Here is a 23,715-nt window from a genome sequence, read left to right as displayed (position 1 = left end):
TTATTAGTCATGTGTACTAACATAGAAAATACTTATCACATCCTCGACTATAACTTTGGCATTACATATTTTACACCTACCAGGAATAGTTATGTGTTTTTAAGAGCTTTGTATAATTTATGCATACTGTTTGTTGATGACTTATTACCAAAATTATCATGTACTTGTTACAGTTCCTCAATTGCAAAGCTCGTGTTACTCCCCCAAAGTTTATTGTTGTGAATGTGTTTAGTTAACAGTATTTTCACACGGCACTTCGTAAGCAAGTCGAAAGCTAATAATTCAAGATGATTGCTATAAAGTTCAAAGTGCCTTTTGAAGCCCGACACTACATACAGGATAATATAGCACTGTATTATAACTTCTGTATTAAGGCCATAAACAGACGAATACGCTTGGATACGGTTTAAATTGTTCATGGTGCTACTGTAATAGAAGTTGCAGGATGGTAGGTTTGTGATTTTGTATACTACTATAAAGAAAATGTTAAAACTTCCTCACCTCTCCTTATCTGACCAATCGAAATAATCTATAGTGCAATAGCCTAGAAAACAAATACAACATTGGCAGTGAATATGTAGCATTTGGCACTGATTATTGATCGTTGACTGCATACACTTTGTTTAAAAATGGGGCACATTATATGGATGTTAGAGGAAAGTTATAATAAGTTTTCAAAAATTATAGAAATTGTCACTGAAATAAAACAGTAAGGCCTCACTTTAGCAACCTTACTTTTAACAGAATATCAAATTCACACGCATTAACATTTCAACATTACCTTAATTGAACATTCAAGAATTCGAGGAATTTTCAGTAAAAACTGTGAAAACTTTGTGTCAAATTTTTGGCAAAATACCAAAAAGGAAAAATATTACAAATGTATACAGCAGCCCTTTAAAAGAATTTAATGATAAAAATTGCATACAGAACTCATTATACCCTATAGTAGAGCTCTGTGGTATCCAAACTTCATTTGTACCCCTAGGGTGTTTGCTCAACCCAGCACAAGAAATTTAATAGTAATTACTGTACAGTCATTTATGTAATTTAACATAGATTTATAATGATATTCAAGTATCTTATGATTCTCTGCATTATTATTTTCTGATATAGAATTTGATGCAGTATATTTTATAACATATGTGACACAATGATGTTTGGGGTGTTTAATTAAACACCCTAGGATAGTAATGTAGAGTTAAATGCATGAAGGAAAAATAAAGAAAAGTAAAGGGAAAATAAGACTTCGTTAAGTCACTCGTAAGTCACTGTAAAATACCCACATGCTGAATTATTTTATTAACATGAGGCGTTATTACTATATTACTAGTACATCCAGTATCACATTCTGTTATATCTTTTGTCAACCCAATTTTTATTTTTTCTTTGATGCTTTTTTATATCTAATTTTCCTAGGACACCTTTAGAGCTTCATCTCTCGCTTGCTCTCTCTTTCTTGAATGACTAATTAGTCATAACTCCACTCTTGTACTTAGCAAATTTTACTATTTTTTAAATGTAGGTTAAAAAACACTTAGAATTCTATTCATATTAGCATATATAATGTGTGTTATGTTGATGGAAGACTTGAGAGTGCTAAGGTCTCAAATGTTCCATGTATCAGAGGTGCGTCATTCAGGTGGAGGACTTGACAGTACTAAGGTCTCAAATGTTCCATGTATCAGAGGTGCGTCATTCAGGTGGAGAACTTGACAGTACTAAGGTCTCAAATCTGTATCCTCAAATTCTGATAAAATTGTTTTTAATGCTAAAAATACCTATAAACAAAAAAGCTCATTGCAATCATGTTACTTCAGGTGCTCCTTCATCCATGGAAAGGATGGCAGACTAGAGAGCTTCTCGAAGTCGATGCAAGATCGTCTAGTTCGAGAAGTAATTGAACCCATGGCGTGTAATGGTCTTCGCACAATCTCTATTGCATACAGAGACTTTGTTCGAGGAAAAGCTGAAATAAACCAGGTACATTATTTTGTTTACCTTATTTGGCTATTTTTTAAGTTGCATACAGACTAAGTTATATTTTCATAATTAATGGTATGCCAGTTTGCATGCCATCACAAAGCCTTTTGCAAAAACACAGTTACTATTTTAGTGATATTTCTTACATACAGTATAGGCAAGGTCGATGCATGCAGAAGCTTTCCATCTATTTCACTTAACCCCTCAAGTGAAAGGGAGTTTGACAACAGAACTCCCATATAAAATTAAGATTGTTGTAGATTTTCATAGTTTGTATTTGTTCATCTCTTTGATGAACTAAAAAATATAAAGGCAAGTTTTACAAAAATGCGGTTGCTACAAGTAAGCACCTATAATGCAGAAGTTTTTCATACAAAGTTTGAATTGGTTAAAAGCAGGTAAAGCCATCCAAGTAACCATCTCTTGGATAGTATCATTCTTGGTGGCAGTTCTAATCATGAAATTTTAGGAGGCTAGGAAGCTGCTAAAGTATTCACATGCGGGCATGTAAAACATTGAATCCCTTGGTGGTTAGCTAAAGCGAAAGGTGTATTGCTTCAAGTGGTTAGCAGTGTTGTCTTCCACACCACCCTGCTGCTCTACTTTATAACCACTGAACTACCTTAATAATGGTAGTGTCTGTGTGGGTGGTAAGCCTACTGGTATCCTCCTGTTAGCTTATGTGAAGTAATTAAACGATTTACAATCTATGCCTGTATTAATCGCTTCTTATATTTGATTAATATATTTACTCTAAATACATCAAAGCCAGATTTTAAATGTGCCGTTAGAATCTTTTTACTGACAAATACTTCATCAAATTCGAAACACCAACTCAATTCCCAAAAGCTAAAGTAGATGCATTACCTTCAATGAAACAAGAGGAAGGAACATCAAGAAATGTAACTATTATGTGTAAATAGGTTATCTTTATATTTTAATTATTAAGAGAACATGTACCAACTTACGTGTATGGACTGAGTTAATACATGGCAGCAGTTCGATGTATAGTTGAGTACTTTGAGGGTAGACTGAGATAAAGAACCAAAGGCAATTTAGCATCGAAGTTGGTTGGTGAGCCACATAGTGCTTTTGTATTAGTCTGTGCAAGCTCTTCCATAGTGGCATGGAAAAAGAAATCTGTTTTGATGCAAGTTGTTATAATCCTTGAAAAGTTCATTTGATTTTGATTTCTGCAGTTAAATAATTTTTGTATCTATATGCTTAATCATTTGCAAAAAAGTCTTTCCATTTCTAGATGAATACCTGACAATCAAGAAAAGGCTATATTATTTTTCTCTTTGTTGAGTATACACACTTTCATATCGTTCAGTTACATTAAACTGATGGACGAGTACTACAGTTTCATACTTTCTACATCTGGAAATCATGAATCAGGAATTCAGAGAATAACTGCTACTTTGGTCTGAAAAATTGCACCTCACATTTGATTCAGTTCAGTAAACAAAATTATATTATGCTGTGAATGTGATAAATATATTTTATGGAATGTTGTTATAGGCAAGTATGTATCATTTGCTTAACTGATAAAAGTAGAGGCTCCAAAGGGGATAGCGCACAGTGCTAGTATTGGTCATGGAGGAGAATGAGGACATATTTACAAGGAAAAATATTAATTAATATTTTAAATAATGGAGCTGTTTAGCGAGTCAATTAAGAGTTGAATAAATTCAGGTTAATTTAATATATTTAGACATTTAGTAGCTACTTATATACACTGTAAGACAAGACAGTACCTTAAATCAAAATGCCTTGTTGGGAGTTACAGATTAGGTGGTAAATGGGCTAATATTCCATAAATGGATAGCCGAGAGGTGGCATCAACCAGTAATATAGCCACTAGACTGGGCAGCTGAAAGGTAGGTCAAGCTAAGAGTGGGTACTCGGGTCAAGTTGGTTCCAGTTGGGCAAACCAAATGGGGGGGGGGGGCTGTGACTTTTAGTACAAGGCAATTGGAAATTAGAATTGGAAAAATTTAAAGCTAGAGAGCTAGATTTAAACTCCCAGACAAGTTTTAGGACTTCTGGGGTTGTATAGCGAGTATTAGTAGAGTTTAGGGATCATCTCTCCCTCCTATAGTCTATCAACACAACACAGTGGTCACTGGCAGCAAAGTGCCAGCTCATATATATTATCCCCTCAATATCTACTTCACTTTGGGTGAACATCAGGTATAATATTGCTGGTGAGTACTACAGTATAGCAATATTATGCCTGATGTTCTATCGGGTATAATATCTCCTATCTCCTTCCTTTTGTTGTCTACAACCAAGAAAAGTAAGGTTGTTATAGGCTGCTTTAGAAAATTATCTATCAATAGTTTCCATTTGTCCTTTCATAGATTCTTCATTAATTAGTAAATTTCCTTGTGATTAGAATCACAAAGAGCCAGGAGCTCTGCTCTTATCTTGAGATTATCTTGAGGTTATCTTAAGATGATTTCGGGGCTTTAGTGTCCCCGCGGCCCGGTCCTCGACCAGGCCTCCACCCCCAGGAAGCAGCCCGTGACAGCTGACTAACTCCCAGGTACCTATTTACTGCTAGGTAACAGGGGCATTCAGGGTGAAAGAAACTTTGCCCATTTGTTTCTGCCTCGTGCGGGAATCGAACCCGCGCCACAGAATTACGAGTCCTGCGCGCTATCCACCAGGCTACGAGGCCCCCAGGCTACGAGGCCCCCAGGCTACGAGGCCACCAGGCTACGAGGCCACCAGGCTACGAGGCCCCCTTGATCTACATACCACCATAGTTTCCCTCCCTGTGATATTTAGGCTCTATTTAGACACACTTGCTCTCCTTATGCACATTTCTTTTATTTCTGCTGTCAACTGGGGGTTGTACATTGTTTCCTGTTTCCCATTGTCTGGAACAGGAAGCCTATTAGGCTTTTCAAGGTACCCATAGGCCAATGTCTGGCCTACCCCATGATGTAACCCATAACACTTGGCTAACTCCCAGGTACTTATTTACTGCTAGATGAGCAGAGGCATCAGGTGAAAGAAAAACTTGCCCAAACATCTGCCCTGCCTCAGGAATCGAATCCGGGATGTTTTGATTGGGATCAAACTGTGCTCACTACTTCTACTCCCATGGGTATTTCCTCAAATTCCTTCTGTATATAGCAGTGCAACTCCCTTTCCCTCCCTGTTCTTCTCTGATCTCTTGGTAACACCTTATAGATTGCATTGCATATGATTGCTGTTAAGTTCATTTCTCTAATTGCAATGATGTGTGTTTGCATCTCCTGTACCCTTACATGTATTTTCTCTGACCTGTTTATTATACCATCCTCATTAGTGTACATTACTCTTATATTGTTCAGTTTTATTGAGTATTATTGGAGGATTGTATCCTTGTATAGAATGAATAGGGTTCAACACTCTGGAATTAGGGGGCAAGAGAGACCTTGGAATCATACCTGTATGTTGTGTAGCTGGATAATGGCAATTACCTGGAAGCCCAGAGCTGCATTATAATATTTTGTTGTTGTTGTTGTTGATGCTTGAGTGTTCCATACGTGTTTGTGATCATGGGTACCGCTAACTGCATTTGCATTTCATTTTGTATCTTTTTTTTTCATCCTTCCCTCTCTCAACTTCAGACTTGTCTGTATTTAGATATACCTTCCTATATATTCTTGCAATCCTCAGTTTTCTCATGTTATCCAGTACTGTATTAGCTCCCTGGGTTCTGAATAACACTGTTGCACCCATTATGATTGTTACCTGTACCTTATCCTGTATCTAAATCTTTTGTGTGCCTCACCAGTCATACGTATCTTTAGGGGGGGTCTGTTATTTCCTTCCAATCATTCTTTCATTTCTTTCCATGTCTCTCTCGTTGGCTTGGGGAAACTGTTATCATTACCTGCCAGTTGTACAACCTGTGTAGTCTTTCACAGTCTCGTATACAAGTGATCTGATTGCTCTCCTAATGTCTGTAGCTGGTGGCTGCTGCTGTGAATGTTATGTCTATTCCATCCTTTCCCTGGCTTCTTGTCTACTATATTTTCCTTGTCTCCTCCTCCTATCTATCCAGTTATCTTCTGTATAATCTTACTTTGTATATCTCATTGTCATAATGCTTCTGTTAAATTGTCCCCTCCCTTTGGTTATCTTTAATCTCTTGTATGTGTATCTCACTTTCCTTCATCACTTCAGAGCATCTATATGCTCATTCAATTTCTCTTCTTGTACTGCTTCTTTGTTCATAAGTTCCTTCATTAAGTTGTTCGTATACTCGTACCAGCTTAGACACCCCACAATTTCTCAAATTATTTATCTGATATGGTCCCGTCTCCCTGATTATTCCTCCTCTCTGAATCCCAGATGGGGTGTCGTTTCTCTCCTCTACCCTTCCCTTTTCTCTCTTTGTATGTTAAAATATTGCTCATTCCAGTCTGCTGTCTTAATTTTTTTGCACAAAATGCTGAGCACTGAAACTATTACTTCTCACGATAATGCTAAACAAATGGCAAGATGTTCCTTTTGTTTTAATTTCACTCTCCAGTCATTCTACTTATCTGTGTTCCTGTGGCACAGTTGCCAGTTTCATCTTGCCTAGCACTGGCACTAGAAGATGTTAATACTGATGTATTTTTCTTCCTGTCCTTATATTGCAGTCCTGCTCATAACTAGTTTTCTTGTTAATATTCACAATATGTTGTATTACTTGTTTATTACTGGTACTTAGTTTTGAATTATTACATTTACTCAATTTTGAATCTCTCTAATGTAGAGACACTCTTCACTATAAATTCCAATAATGGCTTCACTGAAGTAGAGGAGACAGTAGTTAACCTTATTTAGTTATTTATCTCCTCTAACTGTACAAAACAAATCCAGTATGGAGCAACCCCTGCCCCCAACCTTCCTAGTGGGAAGTGGGATGTGATCGAGTGAGCAGGTTTTTTTAGAGAGAGAGCAGGGCATGTAGCCGATGGTGACCGGGCCGGAGCTAAAGGAACAAGTGCCTCTCCGTCTCTACTCAAGGGTGCAGGTGGCCTGGCCTCATTGGTGGCCTTTCCTGTCTGTGCTTAAATTTTAAGTCACCCATTTCTTATTTATTCTAGGTGCACTTTGAAAATGAACCCAACTGGGAAGATGAAGACAACATTATCAGCAACTTGACTTGTCTCTGTGTATTGGGCATTGAAGATCCAGTGCGACCTGAGGTACCCGATGCCATCCACAGATGTCAACGGGCGGGCATTACAGTTCGCATGGTTACCGGCGACAATATCAACACTGCACGCTCCATTGCTTCCAAGTGTGGCATTCTGAAACCAGGAGACAATAGCCTTATTTTAGAAGGAAAAGAATTTAATAGGAGAGTTAGAGATGAGTCGGGCAAAGTAAGTGATGCAGACGTTTATAATATCTATTTTAAAGATTGTAGTACATTTCTTAGTTACTCAAAATATTGTTAAAATTGTATTACTTAATACCTTTACTGATGTCTGTAACCCTTTAGTATATTTTTGTTTTGCCTATTTCTCAAGGCTGATGCCTCATTACAGTGAGAAACATAGTAATGATGTATGATGCAGCTATAAGAATAATAAGAATAAAACAGAATACTATTTTTCTTATAAAAGTTTAATAATAAACAGTAAGAATTATCACTTTAATAACTGTTAAATTAATATGTTCTAAAATATGAACAATGAGTAGAGATGAAATCTCTTAGAAAGTTTGTATTAATATCATCATCAGTAGAGCAGGGAATAGGCAACATAGGCCTAAAATTTATGATTAGATATATCCACTAAATGGTGTCCACTGTTGAAGAAATATGGAATAAGTACTTAAAAAGGTAAAAATTAGATATAAATACTTTTGTATTTATAATATGTTATGATAGGTAGATAATAAGTTATATGGGAACTATTGGAAGCCTTGATCGACCTCAGATCGGAGTAGAATGTTGAAAAAATATCCTTTGGCTCATCAAAGCATTTGTCATTAGAATATACAAGAAAAAGAGAGAGAGTTGGATCATTTCTAGGTTCAGTCAAGATACTCGGTTAAATTATCTATACTCTGTTGTTTGTAATCCTTGTTAATTATTGTTGTACAGTATAAAGGAGGCAGTATAAAATTTGCTAAGGGCAAGTCTTACCCCCGTGTGAGCATTGCTTTCAGCTAGGAGTGCACATAGTGTCTTCTTCTATACCGAAGATGAAATATTTTTCTTGAAAGGATTCTTAGCCAAGAATATAATATAGGAGAGCCTTTAAAATCTTGACTAATATCTATTAGACTTCTTTTGGAATGGACTGATTTAGATTTTTTTTTAGGAATTTTGCCTTTGTATATTTCTCGCCAAAGATATTTGAGTTTTCATATAAGAAAATTAACATTAGGGAGCACTGTAAGTCCACTATGGGCTCACCATAGTCCATGCTACTTGGAACTTTTGTTCTGAGTAGCTGAATCTAAAACAGCAATAACATAGGAAGCACTGCAGCCGATCTGTTGGTCCATACAAAGTTCATCCCATTTTGCTCTAACCCCTTCTTGCCTATATGCAATACCTATTTAATCTATTCTTGAAACCTGTTAAACTGTGTGGCCACAATAATGCTAGCTGTCAGCCCATGATGAACACAAAAAATAAATATTGCTTAAGAGTGTCACAAAGTGGTTTAAGCCTAGGAAGATTCTTAATGCATGTAAGAAATACAGCTGGCACTAATACAGGTCTCTGCTACACATGTAATGTTCTCAACCCACACTTGAGGATCCGGGGTTGGGTCTCCGGGCGAGCCAGAAAGTATTGATCACATTTCCTGTTGCCTGATGCTTTTGTTCACTTGGCAGTAAATAGGTACCCAGAAGTTAGGCAACTTTGGGTTGCCTTTGTTCCTGGTTGCATCCTGGGAAGGGTCGGCGGTTCGACCTTTTGGGGGGGGGGGACTAGCCTGGAGGGAGTGAGTTGTGTGTGTGTAGGATCGAGCATTAGCTCTTAGACCCCACGTTTCTAGCTGCCAGTTGTTTAATGCACTATCCTATTTCCCTCATCTATACAGTGTGTGTGTGTATACATACATACCTATGTGTGTATATGTGTATCCTGTCTTTCTGTCCCCAACAAAACATACTATATATTGTAGTTAGATAAAAATGATACACAGGAAGAAAAAATTATGAATTTTTTTCCCCATCTGCTGTGGATATATGTAGAAAAGAAAATGTATACAGTATTTACAAATATTTGTCACTTGAAAGACGTCTAACTATAACCTACTTTCAGATCCAACAACATTTAATAGACAAACTGTGGGTGAACCTGCGTGTGTTGGCCCGCTCATCTCCTACAGATAAATACACATTAGTGAAAGGTATTATAGAAAGTAAAATAAATGCCAACAGAGAAGTGGTGGCTGTAACTGGTGATGGGACCAATGATGGCCCTGCCCTCAAAATGGCTGATGTCGGCTTTGCTATGGTGAGTGAGTCTGTCTTAAAAGGAGGCAATAATAGATGCAAGAATACATTATACACCTTTTGAAAAATTTGTGCAAAAGTGAATTTTGATTGTATTACTTGCTATGAAAAGATTTTATCCACTTGATGTACTTCATAACATGGGACTGTGGCATCCGCAGGGCATCGCTGGTACTGATGTTGCAAAGGAGGCATCAGACATTATTCTGACAGATGACAACTTTACCTCAATTGTCAAGGCTGTCATGTGGGGGCGCAATGTATATGATTCCATTGCTAAATTTCTACAATTTCAGTTAACAGTAAATGTCGTTGCTGTTATTGTAGCATTTGTTGGTGCGTGTGCCATCAATGATAGCCCTCTTAAGGTAAACACACTTATTCTCCTGTTTTTAGTATCAATAGTTGCATATATTATATAACTCTTCCATTTTTGTGTGTATGTGAATCATTTAATTAATATTTATACATTTTTATTGGTTCTTATTGTTTTGAAGCAAAACCTGCAGGGAAAATTGTGATGTGTATATTTATAATGTGTAGGGTCCTGGCAGTACAGTTGGGTTCGGGTGACGCACAATCGAGAATTCCGGGTTCGAATCCCAGGCAGGACAGAAATAGTTGGGCACATTTTCCTTTCATCTAGCAGTAAATAGGTGGTACTCAGGAGTTAGTCAGCTTGTTGTGGAGTTGCATCCTGGGCGGGGTCAGTAATTCCACCTTTTTGGAGGGGCCTCGATAAAAGCCTAATGTGTATGAATACACACTGGCTTCCTGTTCCCCGATACAATGAATGATTATATAATTATTATTTGATAAAACCCTCCAGGCTGTACAAATGTTGTGGGTGAACCTTATCATGGACACACTGGCTTCCCTGGCATTGGCAACGGAAGCTCCAACGCCTGATCTCCTTCAGCGAAAACCCTATGGTCGCACCAAACCTCTCATCTCGCGCACCATGATGAAGAATATTCTAGGTCAAGCAGTGTACATGATTTTGGTTATATTCGTTTTGTTATTTTATGGTAAGTACCATTAAAGTGCAGTTATTTATCTGGAGATTATAAAAGTAAATATTTTAAATACAGTACTGTTGGTTAATAATTCAAAGATCAGTCTTGTCCTACCAGAATACCATAATTATCGTCGGAAATTATATTCAACGTGCTGAATAAATTCACTCCATTCGAGTGGAAGTACAGTATATAGTTTATACTTGTTTCACACTTTTGTATTTGATATTATTTATATTATAATTAGTGTTTGTGTGTATAATTATGCTAATGTTTCATTGATAATGTTGTAAAAATGTTTGTCAACAGGTGATAAGTTGTTAGACATAGACTCTGGACGTTACGCTGACATCCGTGATCCACCTTCCCAGCACTTTACCATCATCTTCAATACTTTTGTTATGATGACTCTCTTCAACGAAATCAATGCACGGAAAATCCATGGGCAGCGCAACGTTTTTCAGGGCTTCTTTAGTAATCCCATTTTCTACAGCATTTGGCTGAGTACACTAGCAAGTCAGGTGAGAATAATGTTTATAGTTCCCACTTACTCTTTGGGTTCGATCTGAGGCCAGACTTTCTAATGTCTTACTGATTTTCCGAGTTGTTACTGCTACAATCCCTCTCATAGTTAAGCTTTCCTATTATGCAAGAACGTGTGTATTACTCTTATATCTACATAAGGGATTCATTCTTAGAAAACCGTATGCAAGAGAATTCACTCATCAGAGTAATTTTACATGGGAAGAGTAGATGTACATTTTAGAGAAGTCAAAAACCCAATTTCTTCCACTTCTTTTGATAAAAATAAGCATTACTACTATTACTCCTTCCAGCAATGAATAAAATAAATAAAATAACATAATGAGCCTAGGTTGTGCCATGATGTAAGACTTTAATGAAAATTATGTGAAGAATTCAAGGTAATTGTGAGGCTTCACGAGGTGCAAGCATGATATTGAACCATGTTGTGTTCTGTGAAGCATTGCACACTCTCATACTTGCATGTATTGTGTGTGGCACAGTTTGAATTTTCACATCAAATCCTGAACCTTGTAGCTGCGCAATTCATGCTGACCTTTTTGTTTAGATTGAGGGTTGACGCTATTTCTAATGATATTGTGACTTCTTTAAGGTATTGTTATGAAAGATTATAATCAAATTTAAACATTATTGATGCTAATTTTAGAATACAGTAGTTCTAAGAACACTAGAAAGTCTGAAATTAGTGTATAATAGGAATAAATAAGTCTTCAAGTGTATATAATGAAAAGCATCTTTGAGAATAGCTTCCCAAGGCAAGAAGTGCTAGTGTGTTGTCAGGCAGGCTCATGAGCAGTTAGGTATGGTAACAATATGAAAGTTTCAAAGCGTTATATGACGAAGAGTGCTGGGAAGACGGGACACCACGAGCGTAGCTCTCATCCTGTAACTACACTTAGGTAATTACACACCGGCAATGGTGCCAGAGGAAACCTTTCTAACATTTTTGCAGGATTATATTGGTTCAGAGAGAGCACTGTATGAAAACTCTCAATCTAGCTGGAATGACTTCCCTGAGGTTTGCATTGCTCGAGTATTATGATGCGAATTTTAAGTGATGCTGCAGTGTGTAGTGGAAGATATGATGAGCGAATGGAGTCTCCTTTGATAATATACTTATTCATTATTTTTTTTTTTTCTGTTGGGCCTGATAAATTTTATTTTTAATTTTGGGCTTGATACCTCCCCACCCCAAGAGAATTGAAAATAAAATAGTGAGGATGTAGCGAGTATTGTGGCTAAATATGTATGCCATGTTATAAATGAATGCAACCTTTATGTATTGCTCCATCTACAGGTTGTGATAGTACAGTTTGGAGGTAGGGCATTTTCCACTGAAGCCCTCACTCTGGAGCTTTGGTTATGGTGCATTCTCTTTGGAAGTGGAGTGCTCCTGTGGGGACAAGTGGTTACCTCCATCCCAACCAAAAAATTACCTAAAAATGTATTCTCGTAAGTAATTTTCACTGTTGTAACATCTTTATTCTATACTTCTAGTTGTAGCATGAATTTGAACAATCGGAGAGAAAGCAATAGCGATAGATAATCGAAGAAACGTGTGTGTGGCTTTAAGAAGGGAAATGAAAAGATTGCAGCTCCGTTATTGTTAATTGTTGTAAGGTACGAGATTGAATACCCTAAAGTATCGCTAACAACACCCGCTCTTACTTTCTTATAAATAATGGAAGTGCAGGGGTCTATATAGTAATAGTCACCAGTTCTAACTACATGGGATAAGGAATATACCTTGGGGTACAATTTTACAAAAGGACTTTATTTAACAAATACCATATTTCCTCACACTTCTTAGAACAGAGTGGCAGGGGGGGGGGGGTTACTTGGATCCACCACAGGATTGACACAGACAAAAAAAAGGGGGGGGGGGAAGGATCCTTCTCCCTCTACAACCTGGGACTTAAGGAATAACATGGAATTATGTAAGAGAGAGACCCTTGTGTAGGGAGAAATAGCAGTGCTATTGAGACCCTTGTGTAGGGAGAAATAGCAGTGCTATTGAGACCCTTGTGTAGGGAGAAATAGCAATGTTAAATGTTGGAAAAACAGTCTGGAACTCTGACCCCTTTCAGATGCACAGAGCATCATCTCAACAGGAAAATGTAATCTCCTAAAAAGAAAACCCAATTTAAACAAAGGGGATAAAATGGTTAAGAAAAAGCAGATTCAATGCAAGAAAATATAGAGAAACAACAATGTTAAATGTAGAAAAACAGCCTGGAACATTATAAGACATATAAATGAAGTATTGGGAAATGTGTATGACATGTATAGGGAGGGGACATTATTGGAACCAGGCAGGCATGTGGCAGCCCCCATCAGTCACTTGGGAGAGGCAGTGGGAGCCAGACCTGTGTTGTGGATGGTCTCCAACAAACACGATAAGTGCAGTATTATAGAGGTTTATAGCGGTGCCTTCTCTTTTCTTTGAGTTAGGGATAGGAATTTGTGGAAATAAGGATTTTTGAAACCCTGTGTGTAGGGAGAATGGTGTGTTGTTAGTTCAGGTGTATGTGCTCGGCTGTGTGTCACATGGGAAGATTATCCACATTTATTCTGTATATTCATTTGTAAACCCAGGCCCTTTGTAGTGACCTATGAGGAGTGGAATAGAGTAATGAGCTTAAGTCCCAGGTTGTAGAGGGAGAAGGACCCTTCCCCCCCCTTTTGTCTGTATCAATCCTGTGGTGGATCCAAGTAACCCCCCCCCCCCCCTTCTCTGTTCTAATTGAAATTTATATGAATGAGATGTTGTATGAAATAGTTTAGTAAACTAAAAATGAACACTTCTGTTAAATATAAATACTGTTTATGGTATGTTCATGAATTAGACATGTTCATTTAATTTTTAGGCACAATACAAGAGTGCTGTTTTATAATACAGTAATTGCTATTGTAGTTGTTTTCAAATTAAATTTTTTTTACTTATAGGTGGGGTTCAGGGGAGCCTCAAACGGACCCCATTGCTGACTTCTCCATCGAGGATAAATTAGATTCTGATGGAAAGGATGGCAAGCGTACGGGTCAAATTTTGTGGATCCGTGGCTTGACTCGCCTTCAGACTCAGGTATGTCACTAGTTATTGCCAAGGTTTGTTTGCATTAGTGCCGGTGTCCCTCTGAAAAGTACCTTTGAGATCAGCTGTAACCTGAGGTGGTTGTACGTGCATTTTATTAGATAGCAAGTTTGAGATACAGTAATTATTTAATAATACTGCTTGACATTCTTGCCTAATTAGAGTATTAAAAAGAATGAGCTTTTAATTAATATTTTCTTTGTATGCAGTGTATGATAAGTAGAAGTTTAGAGAGTTTGAAATAATTTTCAAATCACTTTGAATAAAGAAAAAACAATTTTGCTTGACTGGTAAAAATGCTTCTTGATACGTAACTTGAAGTTAAAGCATCTTTTGTCATAAAATGGCAATGCTCAAATTTTATTGCATTCTTGTTAAGAGTAAATTAAGTATTACTTGATGCATACTGCACACACACATTTGTTTTCATTCTTTAAGGTGCATTAAGAGTTTTATAAACTGAATTGATACAAATTATAAATGCTCCTTGCAACAGTTATAATAATAATAATAATATTATTATTATAGAGACAAACATATATACAGTAGTTGCTTAAATTTTTATAGGTGTACTTATTTTTGACACATTTCTTTATATATTTAGCCAAATCTTGTTAAAACCCAATGGGAAGTTGCAAATGTGGAATGCACATTTGGCAATACAGTTATCAAATTTAAAAGCAATGCAAGTTTGCAAATATCAAATCTGCAGAAAGAGGATAGGTTGTGAAGGAGCATGTGCTTGGAGGAAGTGAGGAGCACATGTCAGTGTAGAAAGAGAAGGTAAAACAGAGTACCTCCCGTGATGAGGAAGTCAACAAAGTCACTGTACATTGTTGTCGGTTGATTTGATGGGCCTAATGATGGACACCTCTAAAGCCTTTGGTTTTGTTTGTGAAAAGCAAGTTTGAATGTGTAGTTTTTGTTTGGTTGCTTTTGGAGTTGAGATGGTAATTTATTTATTAAAGTTTTTTGTTTTCAACATTTGGCTTTATTATAAGGAAAATGTGTAAATCATTTAACAACAAAGAAAACTAACTAAATTTATTTGTTACCAAATTCTATCATTCAAATATGAAATATGGATAAGCTTTAAAAGGCTAAAGTCAAGCATACTTTCTTATTCAAAGTTTTAAACTAATTTTAATACTGCAAAATTCTAATTAATGTATTATTAAAAGCTCAAAAATTTGTATGAGCTTTCTCAGACATAATGAGCTTTTTCTGGGAGTAGCTCATTATGGAGTAGCTACTCCCAGTAGCTTTTTCTGGGAATAGTCCTCGGTAGCTCCCAAAGTTAAGTGAAGTCTAACCGAGCCTTGGGGGAAGATGCACCAGGCCTCGGAGACTCACCCGAGGCTACTGGGAGCCAGGACCAGAATTTGTCTCTTTACGAGGTGAGGGAGAACTTAGGGATCAGAGATCAAACCAAATGCAGAGATAAGACCCCTACCAGAAAAGCATAAGGGCAGCAAATATAATGTCTTGGTGAAAATAAGGTACCTGAAGGTAGTGAGGCTAACGATCGTTGCTGTGGCATAAATGCTTTTAACCGTGATGTAACAAACTGGCTCTAGATGACGGCCACGGTCACCCATGGTACCAGCCAGCCTGCTCCCTTACTCATCTGGTCACATATCTAATGGAGCCTATCCTCTACATCATACTCATGCTAAGTGGTGTTGCTCCTAGTCTGGCACCTTGTGTATGCTTGTTGGAACTTTGCAAGTGTTTTTCTTGTTTCTCCTTCAGCCTTACCTTGCTAGGTGTTTCTGGAAGGAATTTGAGATTCATTTAGTCAAGATACTTTCCCTCTTACCTCACTGTGCTCTGCAGGATAACTGATTTGGATTCCTTATTAGAGTCCATTTGGTTCCTCTTCCTCCTATTCACTATCCAATTTTCTCCTCTCCTGTCTTTCTGGATGGTAAGACATCATAGGTTTTGACAGTAATGGGTACTTCCCTTCAGCTACTCAGCCTGATGTTTCAGCTGGAGTTGGTGGCCTGGCTCCATTTTGTGGCTGGGAAGGGTTCTTGTGTGTGCCTTTAGCTCAGGCGAGCGAGATTTCACTTACTCACTCACTGGTGCTCTCGTTGCTCGTCCAGATTTTGCTGTCGGCAGGGTTCATCTTGCCTGCCCTTATGCCCTGGTTATAAAGTAGTACTACTCGCCTAGTTGTATTCGCATAGTTGTGTTTGCAGGGGTTGAGCTCTGGCTCTTTGGTCCTGCCTCTCAACTGTTGGAAAATGTTGGAACAACTGCTGGTCAACACTGCTGAAAAATAGTGGAAGAATGTCAGAGTGCTAATCACCACACTTGCATCTTGGGTGTCTCATGTTGTGTCACAGGGTCTTTGGTGGATCATTTACCATATTGCCTTTTGATCATAAAGTAAATGATCATTTAGCTTGTTTTCTATGGGTACCTAATTTTCTTAAAGCAGTAGCTTGTTTTGTTACTCCTTAGGCTTTTTGGGGGATTTATTGTGTTTTGAGTTATGTCATCCCCCTAGCTTGCCTCACCTCGTAATTCGCTAAATTCTGGTCCTGGCTGCCAGTAGGCAAGGGTGGATCTCGAAAGCCTGGTGCATTTTCCAACGACATGGTTGGACCAGCACTTAGCTTGGATGACTATGAGGACCTCACCAGAAGTGCTTTTTTTTTTTTTTTAAATTCAACACTTGATTGTTATAATTTCACTATATCCTTATAGGATTGAAATTAAATTGTATTTAATGCTGTTAATAAGAGTACTTTAGTTACCCCAAGAACAAGGCTAATAACAACATCTTGTATGCAGTCTATTAAAGATCCAGTTCTATGAGTGACAGCAGCACGTATAATTGCTAGTGTTAATAATGCATTAGAGCCTCAGGTTACAGTCGTATTCAAACACATACCATACAATTAATATTTACAAAGTAAAACTATTTAGGAAGTAGATTGGGGGGGGGATTTTTTTTTTTTTTTATTTTTAGCATATGCAGAATTCTGCAAATGTAAAATAAATTTGTTTTATATTTTATTTAATGGTAATGTTACTTTATTTTGATTTTTAATTATACATGGAAATTTTTAGTTCTTCTTATAAAATTTATGTTTGTAAAAAGTGAATTAACAATTTTGTTTTAACCCAGGTGGTAATAAACTGTTGTTGAAAATATAATTTTGTTGCTATAAAATGCACAGTGGCAAATATACATTTCTAATACTGCACTGTACATCATTACCGTTTTTTATTATATATATATATATATATATATATATATATATATATATATATATATATATATATATATATATATATATATATATATATATATATATATATATATATATATATATATATATATATATATATATATATATATATATATATATATATATATATATATATATATATATATATATATATATATATATATATATATATATATATATATATATATATATATATATATATATATATATATATATATATATATATATATATATATATATATATATATATATATATATATATATATATATATATATATATATATATATATATATATATATATATATATATATATATATATATATATATATATATATATATATATATATATATATATATATATATATATATATATATATATATATATATATATATATATACATATAATATATATAATATAATGATTCGAGAAAGGATTGTATAACACTATTTCCATAGATATTTATTATATCTAAAATTTCAGAGAAGAGAAATTGTAGCTAATGTATGGTTTGTGTTTGACTACTGCTTTGTCACAGACGATAGGCCTTGATAATTGAGTACACACCATCCACTGCTAGAGTTACGGAGCCAAGAGCGAGGGTCTCCACATGAGATGGTTCAGGCTAGCTGATCATGTAATAATAATAATAATGTCATTGAGATAACTTGTGTTGCACCTCACACACAACATTAGCTTAGTGCTTGCCCCCCATTTTTTTTTTTTTAAATTCTAATCTTTGTCCTTGATTCATTTGTGATGTTTTCCAGTGTAAGATAAAGGCCAGGAACTGCAAGATAGTTTGTGTGTGTTTGTGTGTGTGTAATATATGTAAGTAATGTATGTATGTGTGTATGTATATGTATGTGTGTATATATATATATATATATGCATATATATATATAATGTAATATTGCATATACTGCATATATATAATGTGCTTGCATGCATGTTGACTATCACATTTGAAAAATGAAATGAGTATACAGATCCGAGTGCTTTCAGATTGTTTCCAATCTTTTCTCCAAGATAAAATGGGAGAATACAGATGAGGATCAATAGCAGCAAGATGAAAGTGTTGGCCTACTGGATGCCATAAATTGTACACACAAATACAGCCCAGTTGGCAGGAAGCATAAAGAGTGAGTGAAGGGGGAAAACAAATAACGAAATACAATATAGCATTGAGGGAAAATTTAGTCACAACAATTGCCTTAAATAACATCATGCTGTTTACTGAAAATGGGAAATATCATGAGTATTTTATTGAACAAAGAATGTAATATACACAGAAATTGGAACAAATTTCTTCCCATGCAGTTAAACTCAAGTATTTCGGTCTTTCATTTTGATGGTCTAAGAAAACGATAAATATTTCAAGTTAATAGAAGACATGTGAGGATCCAAACGTGATGGTACCTTTTACCACCTAACTCAAAAGCGGTAATGTAAGCGGAGTAATGGCATACGGGAACCTATCGCAACTAACCAAGTTATCTTGTACCACCTTCAGCAGTAATCCAAATGACGCAGAGCAGAATAATAACGTAAAAGGATCTATAATACAGTAATTTACAAAATTAGTTCAAATACAGCAAGATTGGGAATGGCTAGAGATCATACAATTTTGCAATATTAGAGACCAACATAGGGGTCCAACTTGAACAAGCTTTAGCGAATATTGAGGGTATTAGGGCAGCGACAAATGAGAGCAGACTCGATCAGATTTCTTTCCACAAAGCTGCTTCTAAAAGAAATGCATTTCGAAGACTACCAGTTGATGACATGATCAACAAGGTTAGCATGTTCAAATATTACATTAAACTACTGCACAGTTTTATTGCATCTTATATTGGGAAAGGCACTTATTAAGATTTTTACCTGTTTGCCCAATGTAGATAAAGTTGCAGTCCTTGTTGTTTTGACAAAAGTATTGGAGACAGTCCAAAAGTGCTCAGATCTTTATAATCAGCTTCAGTTTACAAATGTAATAGTCAGCATTTAATGGGATAAATGGTTTTTTTATTTGTTTGTGAGTTTGTGTGTATGTGTGTGTGTGTGTAAATCGTGAAGAAATTAACACGTTATGAACAATGTCAGACCACGAAGGAAGGAATGAGACAGGAAATTCCTCAAGTACTTTCATATTTAATAATACATCGTCAGAAGGATGGATATTACAAGATTGATTGATGGAGATTAAGCCACCCAAGAGGTGGTATGGGCATAAATAGCCCGTAAGGATATTACAAGTCAGTGGTAGTGTATATATAGGCAGGAAAGATGAGGTGAGGTGAAAAACAATGTCTTTGTTTGCAAACATAAGAGGAAACTGCAAAAGGCTCAGTGACCCAACATGCGAGTTCCAGGAATAATAACGAGACATTAATGAGGTAATAATGAGATATTCATGAGATGTTATTGAGAACTGTGTACAGTATTATTGATCTTGCTCAAATCCTTTTATAATCAATCAAAAATGGATCGAAGTTATACAAACTATTACTAATGTTCAAATTGTATGATTTAGTGACCTGTATTTTAAAGCAGATTCAATGTTTCTGTTGAAAATGATTTTACAATTCGTTATTGAAGAAGACCCCTCCCAATCAATTTGGTGAACAGATGAACAGGAAAATTAAATTTTCTGTTATTCTTCTGGAGAAGAACAGAAAACTGTTCATTTGTCAACAATTTTTCACCAAATTGATTGGGAGGGGTCTTCAATAACGAATTGTAAAATCATTTTCAATAGAAACATTATTGAATCTGCCTTAATATAGATCACTAAACCATATAATTTAAATATTAGTAATGGTTTGTATAATTTGGATCCATTTTTGATTGATCAATTAAAAAAGGATTTGAGTAAGATCATTAATGGACAGTTCTTAATAATCTCATTATCATCTCATTAATATATTATTATCTCATTAATGTCTCGTTAATATTTCATTAGTATACCCAGAACTTGAATGTTGGGTCACTGGGGCGTTTGTAATTTCCTCTTACGTTTGTGAACAAAACATTGTTTTTAACCTCGCTTCCTCTTTCCTGTCTATATCCACCACCACTGACTTATAATATCCATCCTTCTGAAAATGTATTATTAAATATGAAAGTACTTAAGGAATTTTGTCTCGTTCCTTCCTTCGTGGTCTGACATTGTTCATTATGTGTTAATTTCTTCATTATTTACATATATATACACACACACACACACATTATATATTATATATATATAATATAAAATGTATGTATGTATAAAGTTATCGTTTTAAAGTTGAAAAGTGCAACAGAAGTCTTATTTTTTTGATAGAAATATAATGACATTACTAGAGAAGTTTTTGTTATAGTTCTGTAATTACAGTATTGTTAGAAGCAGTGATAATGGTGTTTAACTTTTTGACTATTAAGTGACCTGTATGTCTAACTTTTAACAGTGCTGCTCTTTACCCCAGTGGAATGCATTATTTGACGCCCTGCAACTAACAATTGTGCCACGTTGGTAAACCAAGCAACGTGCACACAAGTCATAGTGACATTTTAGCTTTTTTTATTTATTTTGTTGTTTTCTATCCTTTCCCGGCAGTGTTTCTCCTAACAGGGTCTGGTGTGTGGGCGATCCTGCACCGAGAGTGTTAAGTTTTGTTCTTGTAGGATGTTCTTTTAGGATGCATTTTTGTTTTGATGCAGATGTAGTTTGACCAATGATGAGGGTGAAACCTTTGATGCTGATGGTGTGTCTATATTTTGTTTTAAGTTTTCAGACGAGTGGGAGGCATTGTGGTGATTTCCCTGATGCAGATTTTTGCCATTCTAACTAAGTGAGGACATTGCATGAGTACCAGAAAGGCAACATTCTACTAAAAATTTATGAAAACTTGAAATGTTTGATTGCACTTGATTTTTCCAGACATTTTATTCCTCATAATTGAATGAGCCATCTCCAAATAACCCTGTCATGGAGAGTGCAATGAATTCGCTTCTATCCCTTTGTCTTAATTGCTAGCTTTACATTCATGATATGTGGTAATAATGTAAATATATACAAATTTCAAACTCCTATGATTTTATATATTTTTTTCTTGGTGTCATAATTGACAATATTTCCCATAACAGATCATTAGATTAAATGGTAGCGACTGATTCAGTTAGTTGAAAACAAAAATGGTATTTAAATAGCCAAATTAAAATATTTATGTCCTGTGTGATATTAAATAAACAATTCATTTTGAAATAGTATAATTTATCTTTGGTTAATCTGCATCAGTATTCTCCACTTTGGTTCCAAGAAAATAGTGAATGAAGGTTAATTTTTTCTCTGTATAGAGAGGATGTATTGGGAATAGAATGTTTAAACAAAATTATATATGTAGTGTATATATATATATAACATAATACACACACATTTACTATATACATACATACATATATATACACATACATATGTGTTCATACATACTGCATATATATATTGTACCTAATAGGCAATGTTGCCTAGCAAGCTGAATTTTCATGAAATGATATACTTTTCACAATTTTTTCAATAATATATATATATATTTGTTGATATCTACGCCTTGTTCATAATCTTTTTCGCTGTCAGGGTCTTCTATGTGGCTATTCTCTTTAAATAATTACAGATCATTATATATAATAATATATATTCAATATAATATAATAGTCATCATTAAGTGATGGTGTGGGCACAAGCTGCATGGTGGTGCTGTGAGACACGGCCGCATGCACTACCCATGGTTGCTGTCTTGGTACCGAGACCCTCATACCCAGGAGGGGTGCCCACAATTATTAAGGGAGTGGGAAATGGTGGGGAGGACGAGGGGGACGTTAAAAAAAAAAAATGTTCACTGGTGACCTGAGGAAGTGGATGTGTGCCCTCTGTGCCCTTAGGAGTCAATAACATCATTTATAACATTTATTTATACAGTATATTTATTTATTTTAATGGCACAGCTGAAAAGAGCAAGTTTTTTTGCTTATTAATACTGGATGTAATATAAAAAAGCTGCAAATGATGTTGCAGCCAATGCGTTAATAATATTGACATTTAATGATGACATAAATGATTAAGTTATCCCTAGTTTTATCTATGTTCGAAAACATTAAAGAATAATTGGCATATTTAGGTAAAGTCGGTTAATAATTTTTGGTGCATATTAAAAATAAATGACATTTTGTTCATAAAACATGTCGATCTACTAGCTAAAATCCTTAAGTCTTATTGTGGCCAAGGTAATATTGCTTGGCAACTCTGCCTATTAGGTACTAATATGTGTATGTATATGGGTGTATGTCTGTATGTAATGTAATGTATGTATGTATGTATGTGTGTGTGTATGTATATATATATATAATACGACAGTAACTTGCATGAACCACAAGCTGATTATATAAAAAAGAGCTCCTCTCGTGAAAGGTTCATACTTTAGACTGACAGGTGTAATGAGCACATTGACAAGTCCAGTACTCTGACCAAATGGCTACCAGGCTGTTAAGTCATTGGTAGCCTAGGCTATTTATTCCAATGACCCAACAGCAACTCGGCACCCACAGACCAGAAGTTAATTTTCATTGACGTAATTCACTTAATTGAGAGAACACAAGCCCTGTTCTTGACATATAAAAAAGTGTTCCCTCAAATAAGTGAATTGCGTCAATGAAAACGAACTTCTAAATAACAAGTCGGGTAGCCTTTTGGTCAAAGTACTGGACTTGTCAGTGTGTTCATTACACCTGTCAGTCTAAGGGTTGAACCTTTCACGAGAGGAGCTCTTTTTGACATAATCGGCTTGTGATTCATGCAAGTTACTGTCATATATATATATTCTTATAATATAATATATATGGTAGAAGAGAATACTAGCACGTATTTAGAGTTCAACGGCAAGTTTTTCTCTGAATGCTCTGTATTCCCTTTTCCGAGGCTATGGGTCCCTATATTTGCATCAGAGGTGGTACCCCTATATATTATATTGTATTATATATACATATATAATTTTTTTTGTATGATGTAAAGGAGTTAAATTTGTGCTGTATATATTTATACATACCTGTGCTCAGATACACACATACACACACATGTACACATGTATATATCTAAATATATAGTCTCTACAGGTTTCCCTATGTGATACATTTTCATGTTTAAACTGATATGCTATCATTGCATGTTTCTTCTCATCAAGGGTAGGTTATCCTACATAGGGAATTATCATACCCTGATCAGTAAGAGATACTTTGGTAAAAAAAAAAATTTTGCTAGATATATTTATTGAAGGCCAGTGTGATGTTTTATATATGTAATGAGATTTACTCTTATGTCCACT

The 23,715-nt window shown here is 35.5% G+C and overlaps 1 protein-coding gene across 10 annotated transcripts in view; it reads left to right on the top strand.

Moving 5' to 3' along the window:
• PMCA (plasma membrane calcium-transporting ATPase 3) overlaps window positions 1-23,715 on the top strand; it is an 83,258-nt gene that overhangs the window by 48,141 nt on the left and 11,402 nt on the right. For all 10 annotated transcript variants that reach the window (XR_011223873.1, XM_069309888.1, XM_069309883.1 and 7 more), the window contains 8 exons: window positions 1,821-1,983; window positions 7,077-7,358; window positions 9,260-9,454; window positions 9,615-9,821; window positions 10,283-10,481; window positions 10,779-10,990; window positions 12,310-12,464; window positions 13,959-14,094. Coding sequence is in view for 9 of the 10 variants with exons in the window: in XM_069309888.1 (XP_069165989.1) it covers window positions 1,821-1,983; window positions 7,077-7,358; window positions 9,260-9,454; window positions 9,615-9,821; window positions 10,283-10,481; window positions 10,779-10,990; window positions 12,310-12,464; window positions 13,959-14,094 (1,549 nt within the window). In the remaining variant the exon portion in view is untranslated. The remainder of the gene's footprint in view (window positions 1-1,820; window positions 1,984-7,076; window positions 7,359-9,259; window positions 9,455-9,614; window positions 9,822-10,282; window positions 10,482-10,778; window positions 10,991-12,309; window positions 12,465-13,958; window positions 14,095-23,715) is intronic.

This window comes from Procambarus clarkii, chromosome 66 (genome assembly GCF_040958095.1).
Source record: "Procambarus clarkii isolate CNS0578487 chromosome 66, FALCON_Pclarkii_2.0, whole genome shotgun sequence".
Lineage (NCBI taxonomy): Eukaryota > Metazoa > Arthropoda > Malacostraca > Decapoda > Cambaridae > Procambarus > Procambarus clarkii.
The sequence above is the reverse complement of the archived record's forward strand: the minus strand, read 5'-3'. Positions and strand labels throughout refer to the sequence as shown.